This window comes from Drosophila erecta, unplaced genomic scaffold (genome assembly GCF_003286155.1).
Source record: "Drosophila erecta strain 14021-0224.00,06,07 unplaced genomic scaffold, DereRS2 tig00000021-arrow-pilon, whole genome shotgun sequence".
In the NCBI taxonomy this organism is placed as follows: domain Eukaryota; kingdom Metazoa; phylum Arthropoda; class Insecta; order Diptera; family Drosophilidae; genus Drosophila; species Drosophila erecta.
The window spans coordinates 3145288-3164836 of record NW_020825198.1 but is presented as its reverse complement, the minus strand read 5'-3'; the positions used below and the strand labels follow the sequence as shown (position 1 = coordinate 3164836).

Here is a 19549-nt window from a genome sequence, read left to right as displayed (position 1 = left end):
GTTATCGGTTATCAGTGGGAAGCGGATTGATAAATTTATTTGAAATGTGTTATTAAGGTTCTAAGGAAAATCAATTAAGCCCCATCAATTATTTCCCAGCGCAAATATATAAAAAAATCAGCATTTTATTTTACCGCTACCTAGTCTTTTAAGTGACTAATGAATAACAAAAAGAAATTAATAACAAGAAAGCTTTAACCTAATACCAGTCACTGAACCGTGCAATTGTCCGACTCCATTTGTCCATCCGGCTGGCAATTGTTTTGTACTGCTTGGGACGCGGCTCAAAGACGCGCTCCACTTGTCGGAAACGTTTGAGATCCTCCACATCACGCCAGATTCCGTGGTTAATGCCCGCCATGAATGTGGCGCCCATAATGCTGCTCTCCGGATTCTCCGCCCGCTCCACTCTTAATCCGCTGAGATCCGCCAGGAATTGGCAGACGAAGTCGTTGCGGGAGACACCGCCATCAACCCTGAAACATGTGAACATAGGCTCAATATCAAAATGCTTGGGATATCAAATATCTAGAAATACCTAATCATATGAAGCTTCTGAGATGTTTCATTTTCAGCGGTCTCGATCAGCTGCACCAGACGGAATACTATGCTCTCGAGCAGAGCCCGCACCATGTGGGCCTTTGTGGTGGACGGACTGAGGCCAATAAAGCCACTTGCTGACCGATAATCGTTCACTGGCGGCTGTCAAAGATAAGATGGGGATTAGCTAATCGCGAATCAATTGCAAGTGCTTGTGTAGCTAACCCCCAGGCCACTGAAGGCGGGCATAAAGAACACATCGTTCGTGTCTGGGACAGACTCTGCAATATCTGAGGTATTTGCTGGACTATCGAAGAGCTCGCACGATTGCGCCCAAGTGACCACGGTGCCAAAGTCATGGGATGCTCCCTCAATGCAGTAGACGGCTCCCTGTTGTCTGGTTGGTTTCTTGAACTGCCATGCCACCAGTGGATACATGCCAGAGATGGCAGCTTGACAACGATCGCCCGTGATCAAATTTAGAAACGCTCCCGTGCCCATTGTGACCTTGACGTCGTTCTTCTGGAAACACTGGGAGCCCCAAATGGCAGCGGTTTGGTCACTCAGGGAGGCTGCAATAGGTATCTCTGTGTTGGCCCAATCCGGACCGAAGGCTGTAGGATGCACATGTCCGAAGGCCTTGTAACCGTTGTCCACTACACGTGGCAGGATCTTCGACTGCAATGGAAGCACATATATAAGCATCGAGCTTTTAGGCGGATATAACGCACTCACATTGATGCCAAATAGCCAACTTATAAGCGGCGACCAGCTGAGCGTAAAGGGATCGTACAACCCCGTCGCCGTACTTGAGGTTACATCGGTTATGTGCTCCACATCTTTATCGCGACTACTGCCAGTTCTTAGCTTGTGCAGGATCCACGAGTCCAGCAGCTCCACGCGTGCCTTTTTCTGCATCAGAGCCTGCTTCAACTTCTTGTTGTTCATTATTTCGAAGAGCAGCCTTGGTGTGACCTGGCCATTCATCAGCTTAAGGACGCTGCCGGCGAGGAATCGTGACTGGCGGGTGAGCAGGAATAGGGCATACGACAACCAGTTCATCGAGCTCTTCGTCCAGCTGGTATTCCACTGGTCTACCAGCTCATCGGCACGCAGGTCCTTCCAGGTGATGAAATTGTGGTAGTACTCGCCAGTGCGATGATCCCACGTGAGGAAGGTGCACCGCTGCGTGGAGATGGTCAGGCAGGTGATGTCCGGGGGTGTTAGCTTGGCATCTGCAATTGGTATCAGGGGTAAGGCAGAATTCTAAAGGAGCATCTTCATATTCACAATCGAGCTGCACCAGAAAATTCAATATCAATTAATAAATAATCTCAAAAGTAAGCAATTCTGTATCCAAGGTTTCCGGTGTACATATATCATATATTTTTTAAATAGCTTTCACATAAGCTTATAATTAATTTATTGAACCATTCGTCAAACCTGTTGGGGTTTTTAAAGAAACCCCGTACTTACTTTTCACCGCCTGCGTTATAACGTTAACGATTTTGCGCCACAAACTCTCGGGTTCGATTTCGAAATGGCCCGGCTGTGGGTTCAGTAGCTCCACCTAATTGCGCCAAAGGTCGTAAAGGTTTTGCTTAATTAACTTTGCACCGAGGGTCACTTGAAGATCGAATCACTTACGGCATCCACCGCCGATCCCCGGACCACGCATTGTTCATCCAGAACGAAGCTCCGCACACAGGTGGTGCCCACGTCCAGGGCGAGTATGAAGGCAGGTGATCCTGGTCCCGATTGCCAACCCTTGTGTGCGCCTGATAGTTTTGCTGTTACGCTTGGAGGTGCCGACATGTTTCCCAGCGCACGCTTCTTCGATCACTGGGTTTGGGACGCTGTTGCGCCGAACTGGCGCGGCGACTTATCCATTTCGCTACTGCTCTGGCTAGTGCTATTGTTATTGTTATTCCGGCGGGGTCTCATAGTGCGCGGTTCAGATTTCCTTATCAAGTGCTCGACTTTTGTTTTTGTTTCGTCTCCTCCAGATGATAACTCAACTGGTTATCCAGAGTTGCCACCTGCTCTTGCCTGCTGCTAGTCAACTGGCTCGAATGTAGCTAGAAACTAGCTAGAAGGACAAGGGATTTTTGCCTATGTAAGCAGCAGATTGTTGGGTACAAATTTCGAAATATAAAAAGGAATATAAGCATTGCAATAACTTCTAGTATTCTAGCACAAAACAATCTGTATTGAAAGGTTGTTAAATGGTTGAACTAATTGTTGATATAATTGCAGCATGCTGTAATAGCTGAAACGGCCAACAGTAAGAGTAATGGCTAACACATAAATGGTTATAAATATCCCTTTACTGATTCCCACCTCAGTGGCAACTCTAATCGGCGCAAATTTCAAATCATCAAAACCAAAACAATCAGGTGATAAGGCCTACCACCACGAATCGTACAGGATTGTGATTCTTATCACTGGTAGCGATAAGCCCCTAAATTTAGAGCACTATCGACACTTCCCGCAAAACGATTACTCACGTGTGCCGTGCAACACCGATCTAATCTTGGCGACGCTTTTATTTTTTTAACAACTTTATTTGCTGTACACATAGACACTTGCATATATATTATGTATACATATAGGTACGAATCAGGTATATAGATACTACACATACAAGATAAACCTTTATCTAAAATAGTTAGCATTGTACTAATAGTTGTGTCCAATAGAATACATTTTACAATCAACTTGTTAAACACATCGATTTACAGATAGAGTACTGTACTGGATAAAAGCTCTCAGAAGCCTCCTTGCAAACTTAGGTACTGGTTTCGGTTCTCTTTGGAGATATGTCTACGCCAAGCAGAAGCTTCGTCGGATGCTGAATTCGAGGCGGAAGCCTTACATGTCCGTTGGCAGGATGTCAGGGATGAGGTACTGGCACAGCTCGACCTCGTCAGTTACAAACTTGACCTTCTTGGCGGTATTGTCGTCCAACAGCACGCGAATGGCCGGCCAAATGGTGGAGAACAAGCCGGGCGAGTTGATAATCAGACAGACGCCCAGGCGCTCCGGAAAGTGCTTGCCCAGCAGCCAGATGAGATTCTGCACAAGCTGGTAGTCCATGCAACTGGTGCTGAACTCGGCCAGATCGAAGACAATGCACAGGCGGTCGGTGACCTCCTCGAAGCACTTCTTGCACGCCTCCTCCAGGTTGTAGACGATAAAGCGCGTCAGCTCGTCGATGTCCCGCTCCGAGCTGTGGTTCTTGGCCGGAATGTAGATCACCGGACGGCCGACGCAGTCGCGGTGGCGCAGCAGGCGGGCCTTCTTGTCCAGTTGGCTGCGGTCCATCTCGCCCAGCTTCTCTACGCCGTACGTTTCGCGCCACTTGTTGGTCTTCAGAATGGCCTGTAGTGGGAAAATGCTGGTCATATAAGTTTCAAGGATCCGCTACTGATGAAGTTACTATCATTGAGCCAGAGCTCTGATAGTATCTTAAATTCCTTCACATTACATTACAAATAATTTTAGAAAAAATTGAATTTCATATGGGCTATGATATGGATGATATCATAAGCAGTCCATGGATTTATAACCATAAAAGGTTAAGCTTGTTACTGCATTATTTAATCTGAGCTCAAATGGGCTAATAAAGGTGGAAATGAGTTTGAGACCTGGTGGAAGGGTATTCAAAGCTGAGGCTCTGTAGGTTTTCAAATGATAGCGTTATTGGGCATTATTTGCGAATTGCTCACCTGAAATGCGTCATCTGTGGTCTTAAAGGCGCGCAGATAGCGGCGCAGCGAAAAGTCATTATGATACTGCTTTGGATCCGCATCCACAATCAATTTCATGCGCTCCTTCAGATCCTTGAAGTCCTGCTCGTTAATTGGCGCCAGCTCCTCGGACGACATATTGCACGGCTCGAAACGGTTACTGAGCGGAATGTACAGTGCGATTCCGTGCTGGAGAGTCGCGAACTGGAATCGGAATGTGCTGATACTGTGCGAAACGCAAGCCGAGCTGTTTATTTTTCCTCGGAAATGTTTTTTCACAAACGGAACGGATTTGTTTTTTCTTTTTTCCGACCAGTGTGACCGGCTAGTGTTCTTTAAAAGCTGTCATTTACGTTCCACAAAAATACTAGTTTCATAAATGAAATACCGAAGCGTTAACGTTATCAGTGGGAACCGTTACACTTCAATAAAAGCTCAAATGATAATATATATTGGGAAATATAAAACTAAACTGTAAGATTAGCTAATCATTAGAAGAAAACATTGACAATTTAAAGTTGATTATTACATTTTTATTTTAAGCTCAAAGATTTTATTTAGACTTTCTATAAAGATGTTATTTCTTATTTCCTTCTTTAAAATGGGGAATTGTAAATGATTTAGCCCCTTTCTAAGATTTTCGAACTCATGAAGATTTATTTGTAACCATTTTGAAACAGTTTGAATACATATTTCATTTTGTTACACAATTAAAAAAAAAAAGAATAAAATAAATAAGACTGCATCACTATTTTAAACAGTCGATACAAATAAATTCACGTGCACTTCATATGGCACACGTTTTATATACAAACATGTTAAATATTTCGTAAATAGCTATAATTGTGTTCAAAATGTTAACAATACATGATTGGTTGGCAGAAGCAAGCCACAGAAAACACAAAATACGAAGAATGCACAACTCTCTCATATCGGCCACCTTGGACCCTAAGTATTAGCTACAAATGCAGAGATTCCTAAATTGAGATTTCGATTGCTTGATGGTCTTCAGTAAGTTCCAGCCTCTGGGAGACCGGGCTGCACTCCTACTTTGGCACCATGACGCGGGCTATGCCCGGCAGGACTTCAGCTTGGAGTGGCCCGAACTCGACGCGTTCTCCGTCGACCGTGATGATGCCGTGATTGTCGTGTGGCTCCAGGCGGAATGCTCGCACTGGCAGCACCTTCACGTGGTCGTTGTGTGCCTCCGGCAGGTGGGTGCCGGAGCTCATATTGTAGAGGAAGCTCAGCAGTTGCGGGCGGCTGATGCCGGCGCGTATGAGGATTAGGTAAATGGTGCCGTCGTTTAGCTGGGCTTTGGGCGCAAAGTGGCAGTCAATGCCCAGATGGGTCTGATACACGGCATGCATCATAACGAACTCGCCCTCCTCCACCAGCCAACCCTGATCCTCGGGCAGAGGCTCGTTCAGATCCGGCAGCTCGCTCGCCGGACCGTAGTTCTGCTGCCTGTTCTCTAGCGCGGCGGCGGCTAGGCCAGCGAACTCGCTCTCATCCGCCAGACTGTGGTAGATGCTCTCCGATATGGAATAGTAGAAGCTGCGCCGCGATCCCCCGGACAACCAGCTGTCGCACCTCGAGCGGAACGACTGATTGATGGACGTCTCCAGGGAGATCACGTCCGCAAACTCCTGTGGCAGGTACTCGACACTGGAATGATAGATGGACGCCGGCCCATTCAGCATGTCGATGTGCGTGTTGCAGCTCCGGCTGCTCTGCATTCTCCGCTGGGCAGCATAGCCGCTAGCGCTCTGGGTTGCGGATACCTGATGGTCCGTGAGGAGATAGCTGATCCGGCCATTGTAGGTGCGCAGATTCACCAGACGGTACAGGGTCCAAACGGTGAAGCGCTGGTAGCCCAGCAGCCGGATGCGCTCGCTCTCGATGTCCACGTCCGAGATGAGACCCCAGCCGATGGACAGGAAGGAGTAGAGGGAGCGACTCTGCAGCTGCACGCGGACCACGTCCATGGGTGAACTGCGTCCACTAATTACGGTCAGAGCAGCTCCTAGTACTGGCTTACTGAAGTATGGTTCGCTGGGGAAAGAGGTTTCAAGTGAATAGGTTTCAACACAAGCCGGATAATCTGATTACGACCAATAGATCGGATCGAATAGACGAGACACCTGAGTATTGTATAAGAGGCTATAAACATTCTTCTCTATTAACAATAGGTTAAAAATACCCTTTTATCGGGAAGTTAGGCTGTAAACGAACATAAAGCAAACGGAAATATGGCAATACAAATAAGATTTATAATTGCAATGATATGCCACTAAATGTTTGCCGCAATTAGGGCAATTACCTAATGATCGGGCTGAACTGATATGGAAAGTTAACTTTTAGGGGATATCCCCACTTAAAAAACAGTAAACCCAGTTTTTCTTATACTCAGAATGTAATTTAATGATGGAAAAACATAAAGGGAATCTATTTTCTGGCAAAGTGCAAGTCTAGACTCTCGAGGGATTGTTTTACACGAAATTTGATGATGCACATGAATATGAATATGAATTGGCTATAAAATTGGAAATCAGACAAAGGTAACATACTTGTAACAGTGGGCAATGGACCGGGCCAATCCGTTCCCGGAGCCGCAAGGAATGATTCCCAGTGCGAGGTGAGGCAGAACGTGGGCCCAGTCTTGGCGCTGCAGCAGTCCATTGACAATTTCGTGGAAGAGACCGTCTCCGCCGACAGCCACCACGCAGCACCAGGCGTCCAGGCACCTGGTGCTCAAGAACTCGATGGCGAAGTTGGAATGTTTGGTTACATACAGGTCGTAAGGCACCTCGGCCTCGTTCAGCACCGGCGTCACGTGCATGTTGAAGACCTCACGAGCATCCCCGGAACCGGATTTGGGATTCAACAGCACCAGCACTCGGCGACGTCGCTCATCCGCCGTCGGTGCCACAAAGATCTCCTCCAGCGTGCGATGCAGCTGCCAACGGAGGGACCTATACCATCGATCCGCCTCCCTCATGTTGTCCTCGAAGGTGTCGAACGACCTGAACCGCAGCGTGAGCACCGTTCGCTCCCTGTGCAGCTCCGACCGCAGGCTCCTCTTTTTCAAAACATAGGCAAACACGTAGAGGAAAGCGCTGGCATCGCCGCCATCCGATGGTAGATTGTCTCGGCTATTGGTGCTGCATTTGCTTGGTGTGGTGGCAGTGCGATGATGATCGCCGGACGCCGAAATGGCTGGCGAATTGGGGTTACCGGAGCTGCACGCACAGGCGCCAGACATCGCCAGGCGCCGGCTCTTCTTGGGCCGCATACAGCGAGCACCCACAATATCTGAGATCCGGACATGCTGCTCCTTGACAATGCTGCCGCCCGGCGACTCCCGCTGCAGGGTGAATCCCGTGGCGTCCAGGCGCACCCGAAATACGTGGCTGCCCTTCTTGCGCTGGCTGGTGTAGAAGGTGTCGCTCACGTCGTGGCCCTCACCCGGATCCTCCGCCCCCTGGGGCGTGGCCCTGGAACTGGCCGAGCTCGGGCTGGTGGTCTTATCAAGAGATTCGCTCATTTCGACTGGAGATTCGGCTGCCAAGCAGCATGTTTCAGGGCTTTTGTGTCCAGGCTTTTGTGGCTCCCTTATCATCCAATCATGGCCGCAGTGTTACCGTAGGTGGCAGCCACAAAAATACCAACTGGCACAATGAAACTCTAAATCCGTTGGCAAGCTAAAACAAACCGGTAGGTATTAAAATAATTACTCGCAATAAAATATATTCTACAATTATTATTATTCAATTTACACTGCTCTATTAAAAGCTTTTTGTAAATTTTTTCGATATCCGCATAAATACCGAAATGCAAGCAGGAAGAAAGCAGTATTTTTCGTATGTTGTATTTGTGCGGAATTTTTCGGCGTTCACAACGCGGTCAACTGCATTTAGTGTTTTGTGAACTGTTCAAGAATCCGATCCGAATATAGTTGCTAACAATAACAATGATGCAGATGAGCGAGTACAAGGTGCTCTCGCAAAATGCACCGCAGGACGAGAATGGAGCAGTGGTCCTTCAGCCGCAGGCGGCGAATGCCAGAATCAATGCCAATGGAGCTGGTGCGTAGTGATGGACATATATGGATTAGTCCCACTGTTGAATTCCATCGCTCAGATGGACGTAGTGGGATGCGCGCGTCTGTGTGTGCAAAAGGCGGAAGCGCCGTCGCCTCTTTCTTGGCGTTGAATACAGCAGGGGGCAAGGCATTAGCACCCAGTTATTCTCAATCGATAGTTAACGAAACCATAAAGCATAAGTTAAAAAAATAAATTATATTATTATTATTATGAAGGGAACAAAAGTTTGTAGAAGTTTGTGGAAACTCCTAGCAGTGTCCCTAATCAATACCCCTATCCATACATAAAGGAAGAGCATTTTATATATGTACATATATAAATATAAATACAGAGATAGCTAATCCGGAACAACGCCCCATTGCAGAGAACTGGATGTCGATACCCGTGGGCATGCCCAACTGCCCGCAGGGACTGGAATACCTGACCGCCCTGGACCAGTTGCTCGTGTCGCAGAAGATCGAGAATCTGGAGCTGATCACCGGCTTTGAGACGGAGAACCGCTTCAAGGTGAAGAACTCACTGGGCCAGAATGTGTACTTCGCCTACGAGGAGAGCGACTGCTGTACACGCAACATGCTTGGCCGGTCGCGTCCCTTCGAGATGAAGATCCTGGACAATTTCCAGAACGAGGTGCTCCACCTGTACCGGCCCTTCAAGTGCGACCTCCTCTGCTGCTTTCCCAGCTGCATGAACGCCGTGGAGGTGTCGGCGCCACCCGGCCAGGTGATCGGAAGCGTGGAACAGGTCTGCACCTTCATGCGGCCCAAGTTTAACATTAAGAACACATTCGGCGACACCGTCCTGCAGATCGAGGGACCCCTGTGTCCCTTCAAGTGTTTCAGTGATACCAACTTCAAGGTCAGTGTGCAGCCAACAAGTGGTTATTCATGGCTCTCGATCTCGATTCCCGTGCTCAAACAAGTGTATACACACACAGCAGCGGTCAGTGGATTAGCATGTAAAGTTGTCGCAACGCAGATGGCTTCTATCAGTTGACTTTTCAGCTGGGTCGAAGTTATATAAAATTCTTAAATGAACAGCACGAGGCATCCACTTAATTGTTTGAACATTTATAATTGGATATATCTGTGGCTCCGGTCAATGTCTCATTCACAAATGCGATGCTATTAATAGCACCCACACTAGTTTAAATTTTTAATTATATATGTGCTTAAAAATATTCCTAGATGTTGCTTGATATTTAAAACCCCCATCAATTTATACATTTTATGGCCAGAGTATCGAGGAGTATTTGTATATCTAAAAGCCCTTTTACTGACCACTGCTGTGCACGTAGAAAAGTACAGAAACTGCAGTCCGAGGCAGTGACGTCATGGGTCGCCATGCCTGACTGTCCAGAGCGAATCAATTAACTGCGATGCCGCGAACTGCGTACCGATTAATGCGAAACGCAAACATCTCTCGCCCCCTTGCCCACCCTTTACTCAGGTTTTGAGCGCCAACAATGAGGAGATCGGGAAAATCACCAAACAATGGTCCGGACTGGGGAGGGAGCTGTTCACCGATGCGGATTACTTCAGCGTCACCTTCCCGCTGAATCTGGATGTTCGCATGAAGGCGCTTATATTCGCAGCGCTCTTTCTGATTGTGAGTATATCAATTTTGGGTATATCAACAGACAATACAAGTCAGATACATCATAGAGTGAAATATAACATATGGCACTGAAATATACTTCCTACTTTCCTGCTTTGATCTCTGCTGACTTATGCTTTGTTTATTCCAGGACGCGGTTTACTACGAGGAGTAGGCTTTCGATGGATCGAATTTTTGAAGAACAAACATTATTATCGCCGACTGTTTTTTGGTTCGACGTGTAACACCGTCATAGCTATAAGATTTTCATAACCCCTTATTTGATTAATGTTTCCGGGAATCTGAACTGTGCAACGCTTTGATCGATATGGAATCTCCCCAGCAAAAGGAATCTCCCGCACAACTTCGATCTGAACCGCAGTTGCACCTTCGTTTTTTTTATGGACCTCGGTATTTGGCATTTACAGCACACCACAATATAGCACACAGTGACAACGCACAAACCGGAAAACAGACTACACACAAAGAATCAGACGAGAACGAGTGCCTTATGACATCCTAGTTGTTATTGTCGTCGCCCCGCCCCGTTTCCCAGATTTATATACCTCGACATACCTAGCTTTGTTGTACCCAGAGGTCAGAGCACAGGAATACTAAACTGCAACCATGGCGTACCTAACTTATTTACTATTACCTATTGAATATTACATATATTTTTGTATGAGACTAATTGCAATCGAATTTTTACCCATTATTGTGGCCTCGTGAGCCAGCTTTTAAGGCATTTTGAGATCGATTCGATCTCCAACTTTTTGGTGCCTCTCCTGTGGCGCCGCGCAAATTGCATCACTTTCACATGTACTTCATCAATTTATTTATCTCTCAGTTATGCTGTAAAATAAACAAACTATATTTTGTACAAAACAAATGCGTACCATTTGCATCGGTGGCATTGCGGATATGGACTTTCTGTACAGAGGACTCTAGCGATTGTTCGTTTGTGTCGTGACTCAGTCGTGAACATTGGGAATGTAACTGGGCTGGGCTGCTAAAGTAATGTGCATCTATCTGTGCCTAGTTATTCTTGGCAAAGTACTTCGTTTTCTCCTCAGGATTGGGAACGATCTGTAGCAGTAATAATAATTTTTTCAGTAGGGGTTACTTTGGTCATAACTTTCACTAACTAACCGTATCGGCACCTGGTCGCCAACCTGCTGGACAAACCTCTCCGTGGGTATCCGTATACTGGAAGGCCTGAACCAGGCGAATAGTCTCATCTACAGAGCGTCCCACGGGCAGATCATTCATGGTGATCTGTCGCAGCACTCCGGTTTGATCGATGATGAAGAGGCCACGCAGGGCATGACCGCTGGACTCCAGATAGACGCCGTAGTCCTTGCTGATCTTGTGCGTCAGATCGGAGAGCAGTGGAATCTTCACGTTGCCCAGGCCGCCCTCCTTGCGCGGCGTGTTGATCCAGGCCAAGTGGGTGAAGTGCGAGTCCACGCTAACGCCAATCACCTCGGTCTTGATCTTCTTGAACTCGGCGATGCGATCGGAGAAAGCTATGATCTCCGTTGGGCAGACAAAGGTGCTGAAATGGCAATGAGAAATACAACTTACTTATTGAACTCCATGGACCAAGTGGACGTACTTACAAGTCTAGTGGGTAGAAGAGTAGCACCACATATTTTCCCAGATACTGGGAAAGCGATAGCTTCACAATCTCCTTGTTCACTACGGCAGTGCCTTCGAACTGGGGAGCTGGCTTGGAGACTGTGCAAATAAAGGTAACAGCGACTTAGTAATGATCCCTGCTTGTATCTACTCAATGAAACTCACTGACTGCCTTGGTGTATTGCAGCTGATGGTCGCCCTTCGGCTGATCGGGATAAACAGAGCCGCCAGCGAAGGAGTAGCACGATTCACTATCTTCCGGCTTGGCAGCTCCAGCAAGTGCCACGAACAGCAGTAGGACAGATAAGTACTTGGACATGACTGGGCTGAAACGAGATCCACGTATGTATATTGTATATTGCTATTGGATTCGGCCTATACGGTATTTATGACACGCAAACTTTGCAATTATTGCCGCCTCTTTATACATATTTATAATAAACACGAGTACAGTGGTCAACAATTTATGTAATCTTATTCTTTTATATTATAAGTCAATGGTTATCATTATCCAAGAGTAAAGATATATAATTTAACAAGCTAACTAGAAACAAAACTTAATGCTGGTGCTGATTAATGCTGATTTTAAAGAGAAAATACTTCTTCCATGTAGTAAATCCCTATTCAGTTCGTGCAAGCCGGTGTTCACTGTACGCACATACCCTAAATTCGAACACGCCCACAACTTGTAGCCACGCAGTCAAAAAAGCAACTATTGAGCAAAACTTCAATTGATTTGGGTAGAGCGCGCTTATTGTTGCTGCGCTTCCGAAAAGATAAGCTTATCAATTTCATTCACTTCACTGGTAATATATTTTATAGTTGTCAGCGTGTAACTGATTTAAACAAATAGTTTTCAGAACAACTAAAATTCCAGTGCCAATGCGATTGCCTAGCTCCGTTTTAATACTTATTTTCAGTTGCAGGTAAAGCAAACTTGCCTTAAACACTCATACAAACGCACAGCTGTTACCGTTTAAGGGCTATAATTAACTCTTTTTGTTTTAATAACAAATTGTTCTACCGGCATAAGTGTGGCCGTAGCACGCAAAAATACCACCATGCTGAAACCACTTTGCCAGTGGTTCAGTTCAGCATTGCCAACATGAATTAAATTTTAAAACAATATTTGAATATTCATACTGAATATTATTTTAAAGTAAATACCTGGACTATCAATTAAAACACTAAATCGATTAACTTTGACTTACCCTATAAACTTTATTAAAATATATATATCAATATATAAATTGCTCGCGCTTAAAAATTAGGGTTTACGGCTGGAGTTAAAACAACACGTACATATGTCTCTCTGCATGTGTAATTGCTACGACCAATAAATATAGATATTTCTCTCTTACGTCCTAGATGATATAATATGCATTGCATTCGTATCATGCATTCTCTAAAAACTACAACAAATTGAGCAAAAGTCTGTGTTAATTTCACAAAAAGCGAACATTAAAAGTACATTGCTTAGCATGCGAATTACTAATTTACTTTGTTAGCTTTGATTGAGAATTGTTTTTGTGGGAGTTAATGGTATTGTATTGTTGTTGTTGATCTTCATGTTGTGGTTGCTACAGCATTATTGCAGATGGGGTGAGAAAAATGCACCTGGCCTTCGTCCGGGCCGCGGTCTAGCTCTCCCAGACTTCGTCCCGCTGTTTGGCAGCTAACAGTTTGCGTTCTGAATGGAAAGATAAGGCATCAGATTAATATGAGACCAAGGGAAGCCGCCCCACACTTGTTACAAATCGAGAATGTCCTTGACCCAGTTTACTAACAGAGCTAGCACTCACCTTTGGCTTCACGTAGTACCCGCCGCTCGTTCTCCCGTTCTTGCGGCGCTGTGGGCAGTTTTACTCCCAAAGCACCCGATACCAGTCGCCGGGCCAAGGCCGTGCAGGTTTCCGGACGCTGGCGATACGGCTGCAGCGACACCGCACCGGCTTTCTTCGCCTTCAGTCGTGACTCCAGAGTGGCCTCCGCAAGGGGCTTCAACTTGACAAACGGATGTCCCATCGTCAGCACCTCAGCAGCTGTGCAAGAAACGTTCAATTTCATTACGGAACCAATCTCCGGTTGAATGTGTATCCACTCACCAATGCGTGAACTGCTAAACACAGCCAGGGCATGGGTATCGTCCACCCACTTGATGTCGAAGCCACTGCCCCTGTACTGGGCGAAAAGCATGAGCAGGTCGGGTGTTTTGAACTCCACTGGGAAATTGGACACCTCCAGAACGTGAGGAAACTCCTCTTCGTTGAGCAGTTGCTGTTTAATGTGAAAGACCTGTGCGGATTGTAGCATACAGTGTTGGATGTTATGATGCTAGTTAAAAAGTTATATCTACTCACCGTATAGTCCATTTTGGGCAGCTCTATTTTGCACTTGCCCACGGATTCACTCAGTTCCTGGAGTATTTTGGGATCCAGACAGTCGCCGCTCTCGTCAAACATCTTCTCCCAGTCGTCCTCGTCCTCCTCGTCATCGTCTTCGGTGGTGCTGTCTGCAGGTGGTTTTGCTGTGGCTGATGCTTGCGGGAATGGGATGGCCTTAGTTGCCGGTGTGTCTATTTTCTCCGGAATCTCCAGCACATCTGAGTTGAAGGTTTGTTTCATGATGCGGCGATTGCTGCGATTGATTTCCTGCAATTTTTTTGAAAATAGTTAATTCCTTTCAACTATTCCCAGTGGCAGATCTTACCTTTGAGGCTCGCTGCAACTCGCGCACATCGTTATCACATTTGGCCGGCTCCTCGCCATTGGTGCTCCTGGCCGCCACCACATCCTCGATGCGCAGTGGAGACGATGGCTGGTTCTTGCCATTGCTGGCTGATTTGTTGCCATTGCCTGGCTTTGTACGCTGGGCGCCGCTCATGATCTGTGTATTAGAAGGTAAGCGTTAATATAAGTTTGAAAATTGAGTATTACTCCGAAGGCTATTCATAAATATTATTGTAATTCAAAACAGGGTTTTAGCGACTGTTAGTTTAGTTCTGTTCAGGTTTTCATACACCCACCTCCTTATCACAGTCCGCTGGCTTTGCCGGTCGGCGTTCTTCGTTGGATTGAGTATCGTTCTCAGATGCTGATATAACGAGTACAGTGGCGTTATCGGCCGCTGTTGGTCCTGATAGAGCTGTCGATTTCTTTCCGCGTTCTCTGCGCTCCCGATGCGATTTGGTTTTCTTCGATTTGGACAGCGGCTGACCGTTGACGTCGTCCGCTTTGCTCGGGTGTGTATCTGCAACTGGCGGGGATTCCGGCGCTGCTGTAATTGTTGCTGTGACTGCTGCTACGACTGCTGGTGTTGTTGCAACCGCTGTCACTGTCGCCGTTGTTGTTGTAGTCGGTGGTGTAGTTTGACTGCGACGTGCCCTTGGCACATAAACCGCTCGATCGGGACGGCGTTCACGACGGGTCGCCGCTGCTGCTGCTGATGCGTCCGTCTGTTGCTCTCTGCGAAAGAGCGGAGCAAAACAGATGGAACAATAAATGGCCGAGAAATAAACGAGGTAATCGATTAGCTCACAGCAGAATATTAACAATCATTTTCGTCAGAGGTATACAGTTTATGATCTATTGCTTATTTAAGTGGTACTTAAATCGATTGAGTGTCTGCTGTACTTTACCTACCTGTTCGGGGATTCTTTCGAGGTAGGACTTGTAGATTCAGTGGTTGCTGTTCCTGCAGCTAATGGTGTTGTTATAGATTCGTTTGCTGCGGCTCCTTCTTCGCTGCTGCTATTGTTGTTATTGCTATTGTTGTTCCTCAGCGCTGGCGGCCTGTATAAATCCACCGAGTTCGATTTGCTTACTGCAAGATACAGATACAGAAAATGCCCTCCATGAGATACTTTGAAAAAGAGACGTATAAGATACCATCTGTGTGAGATACTTCTCATGTATAGAAAGGCATCAAAACAGATAGATCGCCAAATGAGAGAGGCAGGCAAGCAGACGATTAGCAACAATAGTTGGCAAATGCACAAAAATCAAACCGAAACAAAATAGAGACTAAGGTGAAGCAACGGATTCGGCATAAAATAAATTAAAAACAAAATTCACTTATGTCGACCCAATTTTTCTCGATCCGCTCTGTGCCCGATATTCGTGAATGTCAACACGAACTTGGCAGGTGGATCCCAGGTAACAAGGGGGGCTGCGGGGGCGGTCCAGAGCTAGTGAGCGTGCGCAGCGGTCGACCAGCTGTGCGGAGCGTCTACCTGCATGAAGCCAAGTGAAGTGAGGTGAGGTGAACTGTGATGCAACACCACCAAAAAATCCGCTCGAGAAAGAGGGCGACCTTGAATGAACGGCCACAGCTTTGCCGACGTCGCTGTCGGCGTCGCTCAGCTGGCACATCTGGTTATTTTTAGTTAATTAACTTATTTGCTACAAACTTGGCTGGAAATTAGCCATTACTTCTGATTGGAAAGCTCATTAATGCCTCAATTTGCAAGGTATCTACCAAAACAGCAAGTAGATTGACTTTAAATTAATACAACGGAAACCATTAAAAACTTGGGCGAGGTACCTAAGTGATTTAATTTTAAATAACACTGGGTATTCTCATATTCGTCGCGATCCCTGGTTCTCATTAACATTTTTGATTTCTTTGTTTGGCATCTGTTGCGTATTTGCAAACACTTAAATTTATGGCTGCTTGCTGAATGAAGAGTCGAAACGCTTCGCACCGAAATATAAATCATTAAAAATAGTGTATTGCCTTTGTTTATCTGCCCATCTCACAATGGCCCCTTTACTCACATGGAGTTTCGCTGATATGCTTCTTAACGCCCATCTTACAGAGCTCCGCGGCGTTTCTTCTGCTGGCGCTGCTGCTTCTGCCGTTCGTGTGATAGTGCGAATTGTTGTTGCTCCGCCAGCTCCTCGCTGCCTCTCGCTCTCTATCCTTCTCCCTCTGCTGATGCTGCTTGCGGCTGTTAATTGTGCATAAATGACAAATCAACGATAATATACCATATGTCAGATGCTCACTTCTCAAAGCCGCTGGGATCCAGAAGCTGGTTGCGAAAGCAGAGGACGGTGCGCCGCTGCGGCCCTTGGCCCACTGAGAAGGTGAACAGATCGTACTGCTGGCGGTATGTCTCACATGTTTGGTGGATGAGATAACGGCGGTAGTTGCCCACAGGTGGAAAGAGCAGAACGCTGGGGAAGAAAGCGGCGGAGAAGGTGAATAAACCATCGATCGGTATCAATTCTCTATGTGTGCATGATGTGTATGATGAGTCGTTTATGCGGGAGCTCCATTAACTTTAATTGGCCGAATTCCTGATAAGCACAGGCAAAACAGGCGGAAACACACTGGGGAACTTAGAAAACAGTTGCTTGTAGATATTAGGTAGTTATAATAAAAATTAATCATTTTCTTAAGACCTGCTTTAAAAGTTTACTTGTTTACTCCTTATTTATTTCAAATCCCTATTATTTAATTTATTATTTCGCAGGCTTAATTATGCAATTAGAACTTAGCAACATTAATAGATCTGTATTATAGACCCGCATAAACGCAGCTAGAAAACCGGCCAATGGAACCGAATCTTCTAACAGGTTGTTGGGAATTCTCACGTAGAAGGGGCAGCAGAAGAAACGACCTCAAGAAGAAGGCGAACAAGCACAACAAAACGGAACGGCGAAGCACGACTCATAAACTATATTATGTAAGCGGATGGTGTAATATTTTGAAAAGCTAAAGTTTCTATGCGCGGCTTGCGGTTGTTTATTGCTCGGCGCTTAATTGTTTATTAAACGCGGGCTGAATGCAAGAAGAGCGCCAAGGCACGAAGGCCCAAAAAAAAAAAAAAATATCGGTGTTAGTTGGCGCAACTGCAATGCGGAAAAATCGCATTTGCTCTCGTTGTTGTGGTTGTTGTTGCTGTGGCGCAGCTGGGAAAACTCGAAATTGTGCAGAAAACGAAGAGGAGGAGGTGAAAAACTGGTAGTATCTGCACGAACGGCCCACAAAACTAGTACTACTTCTCGTTGTTGTTGTTGTTTATCAGTTGCACATTTCCGTATTACCATTGTTGTAACGGTACTTTGTTACAAGGTATTCTCTCTCTCTCTCCCTCCTTTTTAATGCCTGTGTTTGTTGTTTTTGGAGCAATGAAGGGGGAATACTTCCTACTCCCTCACTCGCATATTCAAAGACCACAACAGACACACACACACACAGGCACTAACACAAACACACACACCTACGCACTTGCTATTCTCGTGGCAAAAAGTTCTAATTCGTTCATTTTTTTGGTGCTAGTTTATTCTTACCCACTATTCAAGCGCTTTTTCACAAAGAGCTCGATATCACAACCGACATTATGCACAAATTCCTGATCAATTAGGCTTAAATTATTTGCGAATGCCTCCAGTTTATTTTAAAAAAGTCGCGACGACGAAAAAACCGACGTCGCACGCACACAAGCACAGTTAGAACTTTCAGTGTTACCAGACAGAGAACTGAATTGAAGCCCATATGTTTTTGGCGGCGCATGAACTGCCTAAAAAATACTGTTTACGCGCTTAAGCTTAAACATTTGAATTTCACAAATAATCGATAACATCAGTCACTGTGCTATGGTTACATTAAGCTTACAATGTAAAATACCTTAACGTACTTTTAATGTAAAATACTTTGTGAGCGCAAATAACAAACTAGTGGCAAAAGAAATCTAAATCATTGACTTTTTTTTTACTAAATAAACTCATTATAGCAATTTTTTGTTTATTATTTTAGCTTGACGTACATTTTTCTATTTAAGGCCGTGCTAATGCGTGAGAAAAAGTTCTTACTTTGTCCATAAAGTAACTACTTAAGTTAAGGTTAAGTAGTTAATTTCATCGGCCTTGTGGCTCAGTTTTTGCTACAAACCTCTGCAGCATTTTCGCTGCTAATATTTGAGTAAAAGCTTCAAATTAAATTTTGCATAAACACGAACGTCCAGGCGGAAGAGCTGGGGGAAAACCTGTCGTTCACTCCATATCCGCTTTCCCGGCTGTCAAAGAGCTATCGCGCCCTTGACACCTCCCACGCCACCCAGCCGCCCAAAAACCACCCACTTGCAACACCCCCCACCGCCCAGCTCCACTTTCTAATGGCTCCGTTCCAAAAAGTCGCTGTTTGCACCGGGCAAATGTTTATTTATGAATTTCTTTCACTTTCGGCGTTGCTCTCTGCGGATCGAAGTGTCACCAGACAGCGGGCTTAACCACTGCAAATATTTTGGCAGTGCCAACTTTTTACTCTTATTAAATTTGTTTTGGTTTTTGCATTTCATTGCCCAATTAATTGGGCGGCCAACGTCAACGGAGGCAAATAAAGTGGCGTCCTTGCAGATGATAAATCGGGAAGCACAAATACTCCGCCATTCACCGATTTCAGTGCAGTGGTTTATGAGCCATAAAAGTCGATTCGAAACCCACCGGGAAAACACTTCAAAATTAACTAGAAAATATCAATTTCCGTTGAATTATAAGCTGCTTTTATATATACGGAATGCTTGAAAATATTGATAGTACTTGGCCTAAGCTTTAATAAACAAGCGTTAGCCATTAAGCCATTAATCATTCATGTGATTTGAATTGTAACTGCTGATTTTCTTGGAAATATAACTTTCCCTCTGAATAAAGCAATCAGGACACATTTTTCTGAGTGCTTGGTTATCGCTCATACACTGCTATTCATTACAGGTCTGAAGGTTGCCCAAAAACTATGCCCATTGCCCATTGCCGACTGCCACGCCCCGCCCGGCAATTTGCAACGCCTTTTGCTGTCGTCTCCTGTCAAAATGGCATTCATAAAACCGACTTTCGGCCCAGTCCCCAATTTTCGGCAAATTGTCCCCGTTTATTTCGCCTGATAATGCCTCAATAAAATCTGGCCGGCATCTTTTAT

The 19549-nt window shown here is 45.6% G+C and overlaps 6 protein-coding genes across 13 annotated transcripts; 1 reads left to right on the top strand and 5 right to left on the bottom strand.

Moving 5' to 3' along the window:
• Nucleotides 1-107: 107 nt before the first annotated feature.
• On the bottom strand, nt 108-2585 carry LOC6546467 (putative glycerol kinase 5). Its single transcript, XM_001971303.3, has 6 exons — nt 2188-2585; nt 2017-2110; nt 1276-1775; nt 766-1218; nt 539-702; nt 108-476 (listed from the first exon to the last, which is right to left on the bottom strand). Exons 1-6 carry the CDS (start codon nt 2353-2355, stop codon nt 200-202), a joined length of 1656 nt encoding a protein of 551 aa, XP_001971339.2. The 5' UTR covers nt 2356-2585; the 3' UTR covers nt 108-199.
• Nucleotides 2586-3083: 498 nt separating this feature from the next.
• Nucleotides 3084-4652, bottom strand: LOC6546466 (CRAL-TRIO domain-containing protein C3H8.02). Its single transcript, XM_001971302.3, has 2 exons — nt 4269-4652; nt 3084-3921 (listed from the first exon to the last, which is right to left on the bottom strand). Exons 1-2 carry the CDS (start codon nt 4425-4427, stop codon nt 3412-3414), a joined length of 669 nt encoding a protein of 222 aa, XP_001971338.1. The 5' UTR covers nt 4428-4652; the 3' UTR covers nt 3084-3411.
• Nucleotides 4653-4926: 274 nt separating this feature from the next.
• Nucleotides 4927-7979, bottom strand: LOC6546465 (sphingosine kinase 2). Its single transcript, XM_001971301.3, has 2 exons — nt 6860-7979; nt 4927-6344 (listed from the first exon to the last, which is right to left on the bottom strand). The coding sequence occupies exons 1-2, from the start codon at nt 7909-7911 to the stop codon at nt 5336-5338; spliced, it is 2061 nt and encodes a 686-aa protein (XP_001971337.2). The 5' UTR covers nt 7912-7979; the 3' UTR covers nt 4927-5335.
• A 7-nt stretch (nt 7980-7986) lies between these two features.
• On the top strand, nt 7987-10456 carry LOC6546464 (phospholipid scramblase 1). Of its 2 annotated transcripts, none has more exons than XM_026977808.1 (4): nt 7987-8006; nt 8760-9253; nt 9845-10003; nt 10143-10456. In XM_026977808.1, the coding sequence occupies exons 2-4, from the start codon at nt 8768-8770 to the stop codon at nt 10164-10166; spliced, it is 669 nt and encodes a 222-aa protein (XP_026833609.1). In that variant the 5' UTR covers nt 7987-8006; nt 8760-8767; the 3' UTR covers nt 10167-10456. The 2 variants fall into 2 exon arrangements, with proteins under 2 accessions (XP_026833609.1, XP_001971336.1); XM_001971300.3 differs by lacking the exon at nt 7987-8006 and adding an exon at nt 8136-8377.
• A 346-nt stretch (nt 10457-10802) lies between these two features.
• Nucleotides 10803-12717, bottom strand: LOC6546463 (peroxiredoxin-2). 7 transcript variants are annotated; one of them, XM_026977811.1, is made up of 5 exons: nt 12594-12717; nt 11795-11955; nt 11611-11728; nt 11141-11546; nt 10803-11077 (listed from the first exon to the last, which is right to left on the bottom strand). In XM_026977811.1, exons 2-5 carry the CDS (start codon nt 11946-11948, stop codon nt 11027-11029), a joined length of 729 nt encoding a protein of 242 aa, XP_026833612.1. In that variant the 5' UTR covers nt 11949-11955; nt 12594-12717; the 3' UTR covers nt 10803-11026. The 7 variants fall into 7 exon arrangements, with proteins under 7 accessions (XP_026833612.1, XP_026833613.1, XP_026833611.1 ...); XM_026977812.1 differs by having other exon boundaries at nt 11795-11950; XM_026977810.1 differs by having other exon boundaries at nt 12571-12716.
• Nucleotides 12718-12934: 217 nt separating this feature from the next.
• Nucleotides 12935-18022, bottom strand: LOC6546462 (R3H and coiled-coil domain-containing protein 1). The gene is made up of 10 exons (XM_001971298.3): nt 17926-18022; nt 16636-16806; nt 16405-16577; nt 15271-15451; nt 14655-15093; nt 14339-14515; nt 13990-14280; nt 13735-13924; nt 13432-13671; nt 12935-13319 (listed from the first exon to the last, which is right to left on the bottom strand). The coding sequence occupies exons 3-10, from the start codon at nt 16436-16438 to the stop codon at nt 13270-13272; spliced, it is 1602 nt and encodes a 533-aa protein (XP_001971334.2). The 5' UTR covers nt 16439-16577; nt 16636-16806; nt 17926-18022; the 3' UTR covers nt 12935-13269.
• Nucleotides 18023-19549: the final 1527 nt, after the last annotated feature.

Coding starts and splice junctions, on each gene's coding strand:
- LOC6546467 (XM_001971303.3), bottom strand. CDS start 2,355: ATGTCGGCACCTCCAAGCGTAACAGCAAAACTATCAGGCGCACACAAG. Junction 703..765: donor CCGCCTTCAGTGGCCTGGGG/GTTAGCTACACA, acceptor TATCTTTGACAG/CCGCCAGTGAACGATTATCG. Junction 477..538: donor CAGAAGCTTCATATGATTAG/GTATTTCTAGAT, acceptor CACATGTTTCAG/GGTTGATGGCGGTGTCTCCC.
- LOC6546466 (XM_001971302.3), bottom strand. CDS start 4,427: ATGTCGTCCGAGGAGCTGGCGCCAATTAACGAGCAGGACTTCAAGGAT. Junction 3,922..4,268: donor CCACAGATGACGCATTTCAG/GTGAGCAATTCG, acceptor TTCCCACTACAG/GCCATTCTGAAGACCAACAA.
- LOC6546465 (XM_001971301.3), bottom strand. CDS start 7,911: ATGATAAGGGAGCCACAAAAGCCTGGACACAAAAGCCCTGAAACATGC. Junction 6,345..6,859: donor TCCATTGCCCACTGTTACAA/GTATGTTACCTT, acceptor CTCTTTCCCCAG/CGAACCATACTTCAGTAAGC.
- LOC6546464 (XM_001971300.3), top strand. CDS start 8,263: ATGATGCAGATGAGCGAGTACAAGGTGCTCTCGCAAAATGCACCGCAG. Junction 9,254..9,844: donor TCAGTGATACCAACTTCAAG/GTCAGTGTGCAG, acceptor CCCTTTACTCAG/GTTTTGAGCGCCAACAATGA. Junction 10,004..10,142: donor TCGCAGCGCTCTTTCTGATT/GTGAGTATATCA, acceptor TGTTTATTCCAG/GACGCGGTTTACTACGAGGA.
- LOC6546463 (XM_026977811.1), bottom strand. CDS start 11,948: ATGTCCAAGTACTTATCTGTCCTACTGCTGTTCGTGGCACTTGCTGGA. Junction 11,729..11,794: donor GCAATACACCAAGGCAGTCA/GTGAGTTTCATT, acceptor TTATTTGCACAG/TCTCCAAGCCAGCTCCCCAG. Junction 11,078..11,140: donor GGCGACCAGGTGCCGATACG/GTTAGTTAGTGA, acceptor TTACTGCTACAG/ATCGTTCCCAATCCTGAGGA.
- LOC6546462 (XM_001971298.3), bottom strand. CDS start 16,438: ATGGGCGTTAAGAAGCATATCAGCGAAACTCCAT. Junction 14,281..14,338: donor AGTTGCAGCGAGCCTCAAAG/GTAAGATCTGCC, acceptor AAAAAATTGCAG/GAAATCAATCGCAGCAATCG. Junction 13,672..13,734: donor GTTTAGCAGTTCACGCATTG/GTGAGTGGATAC, acceptor TTTCTTGCACAG/CTGCTGAGGTGCTGACGATG.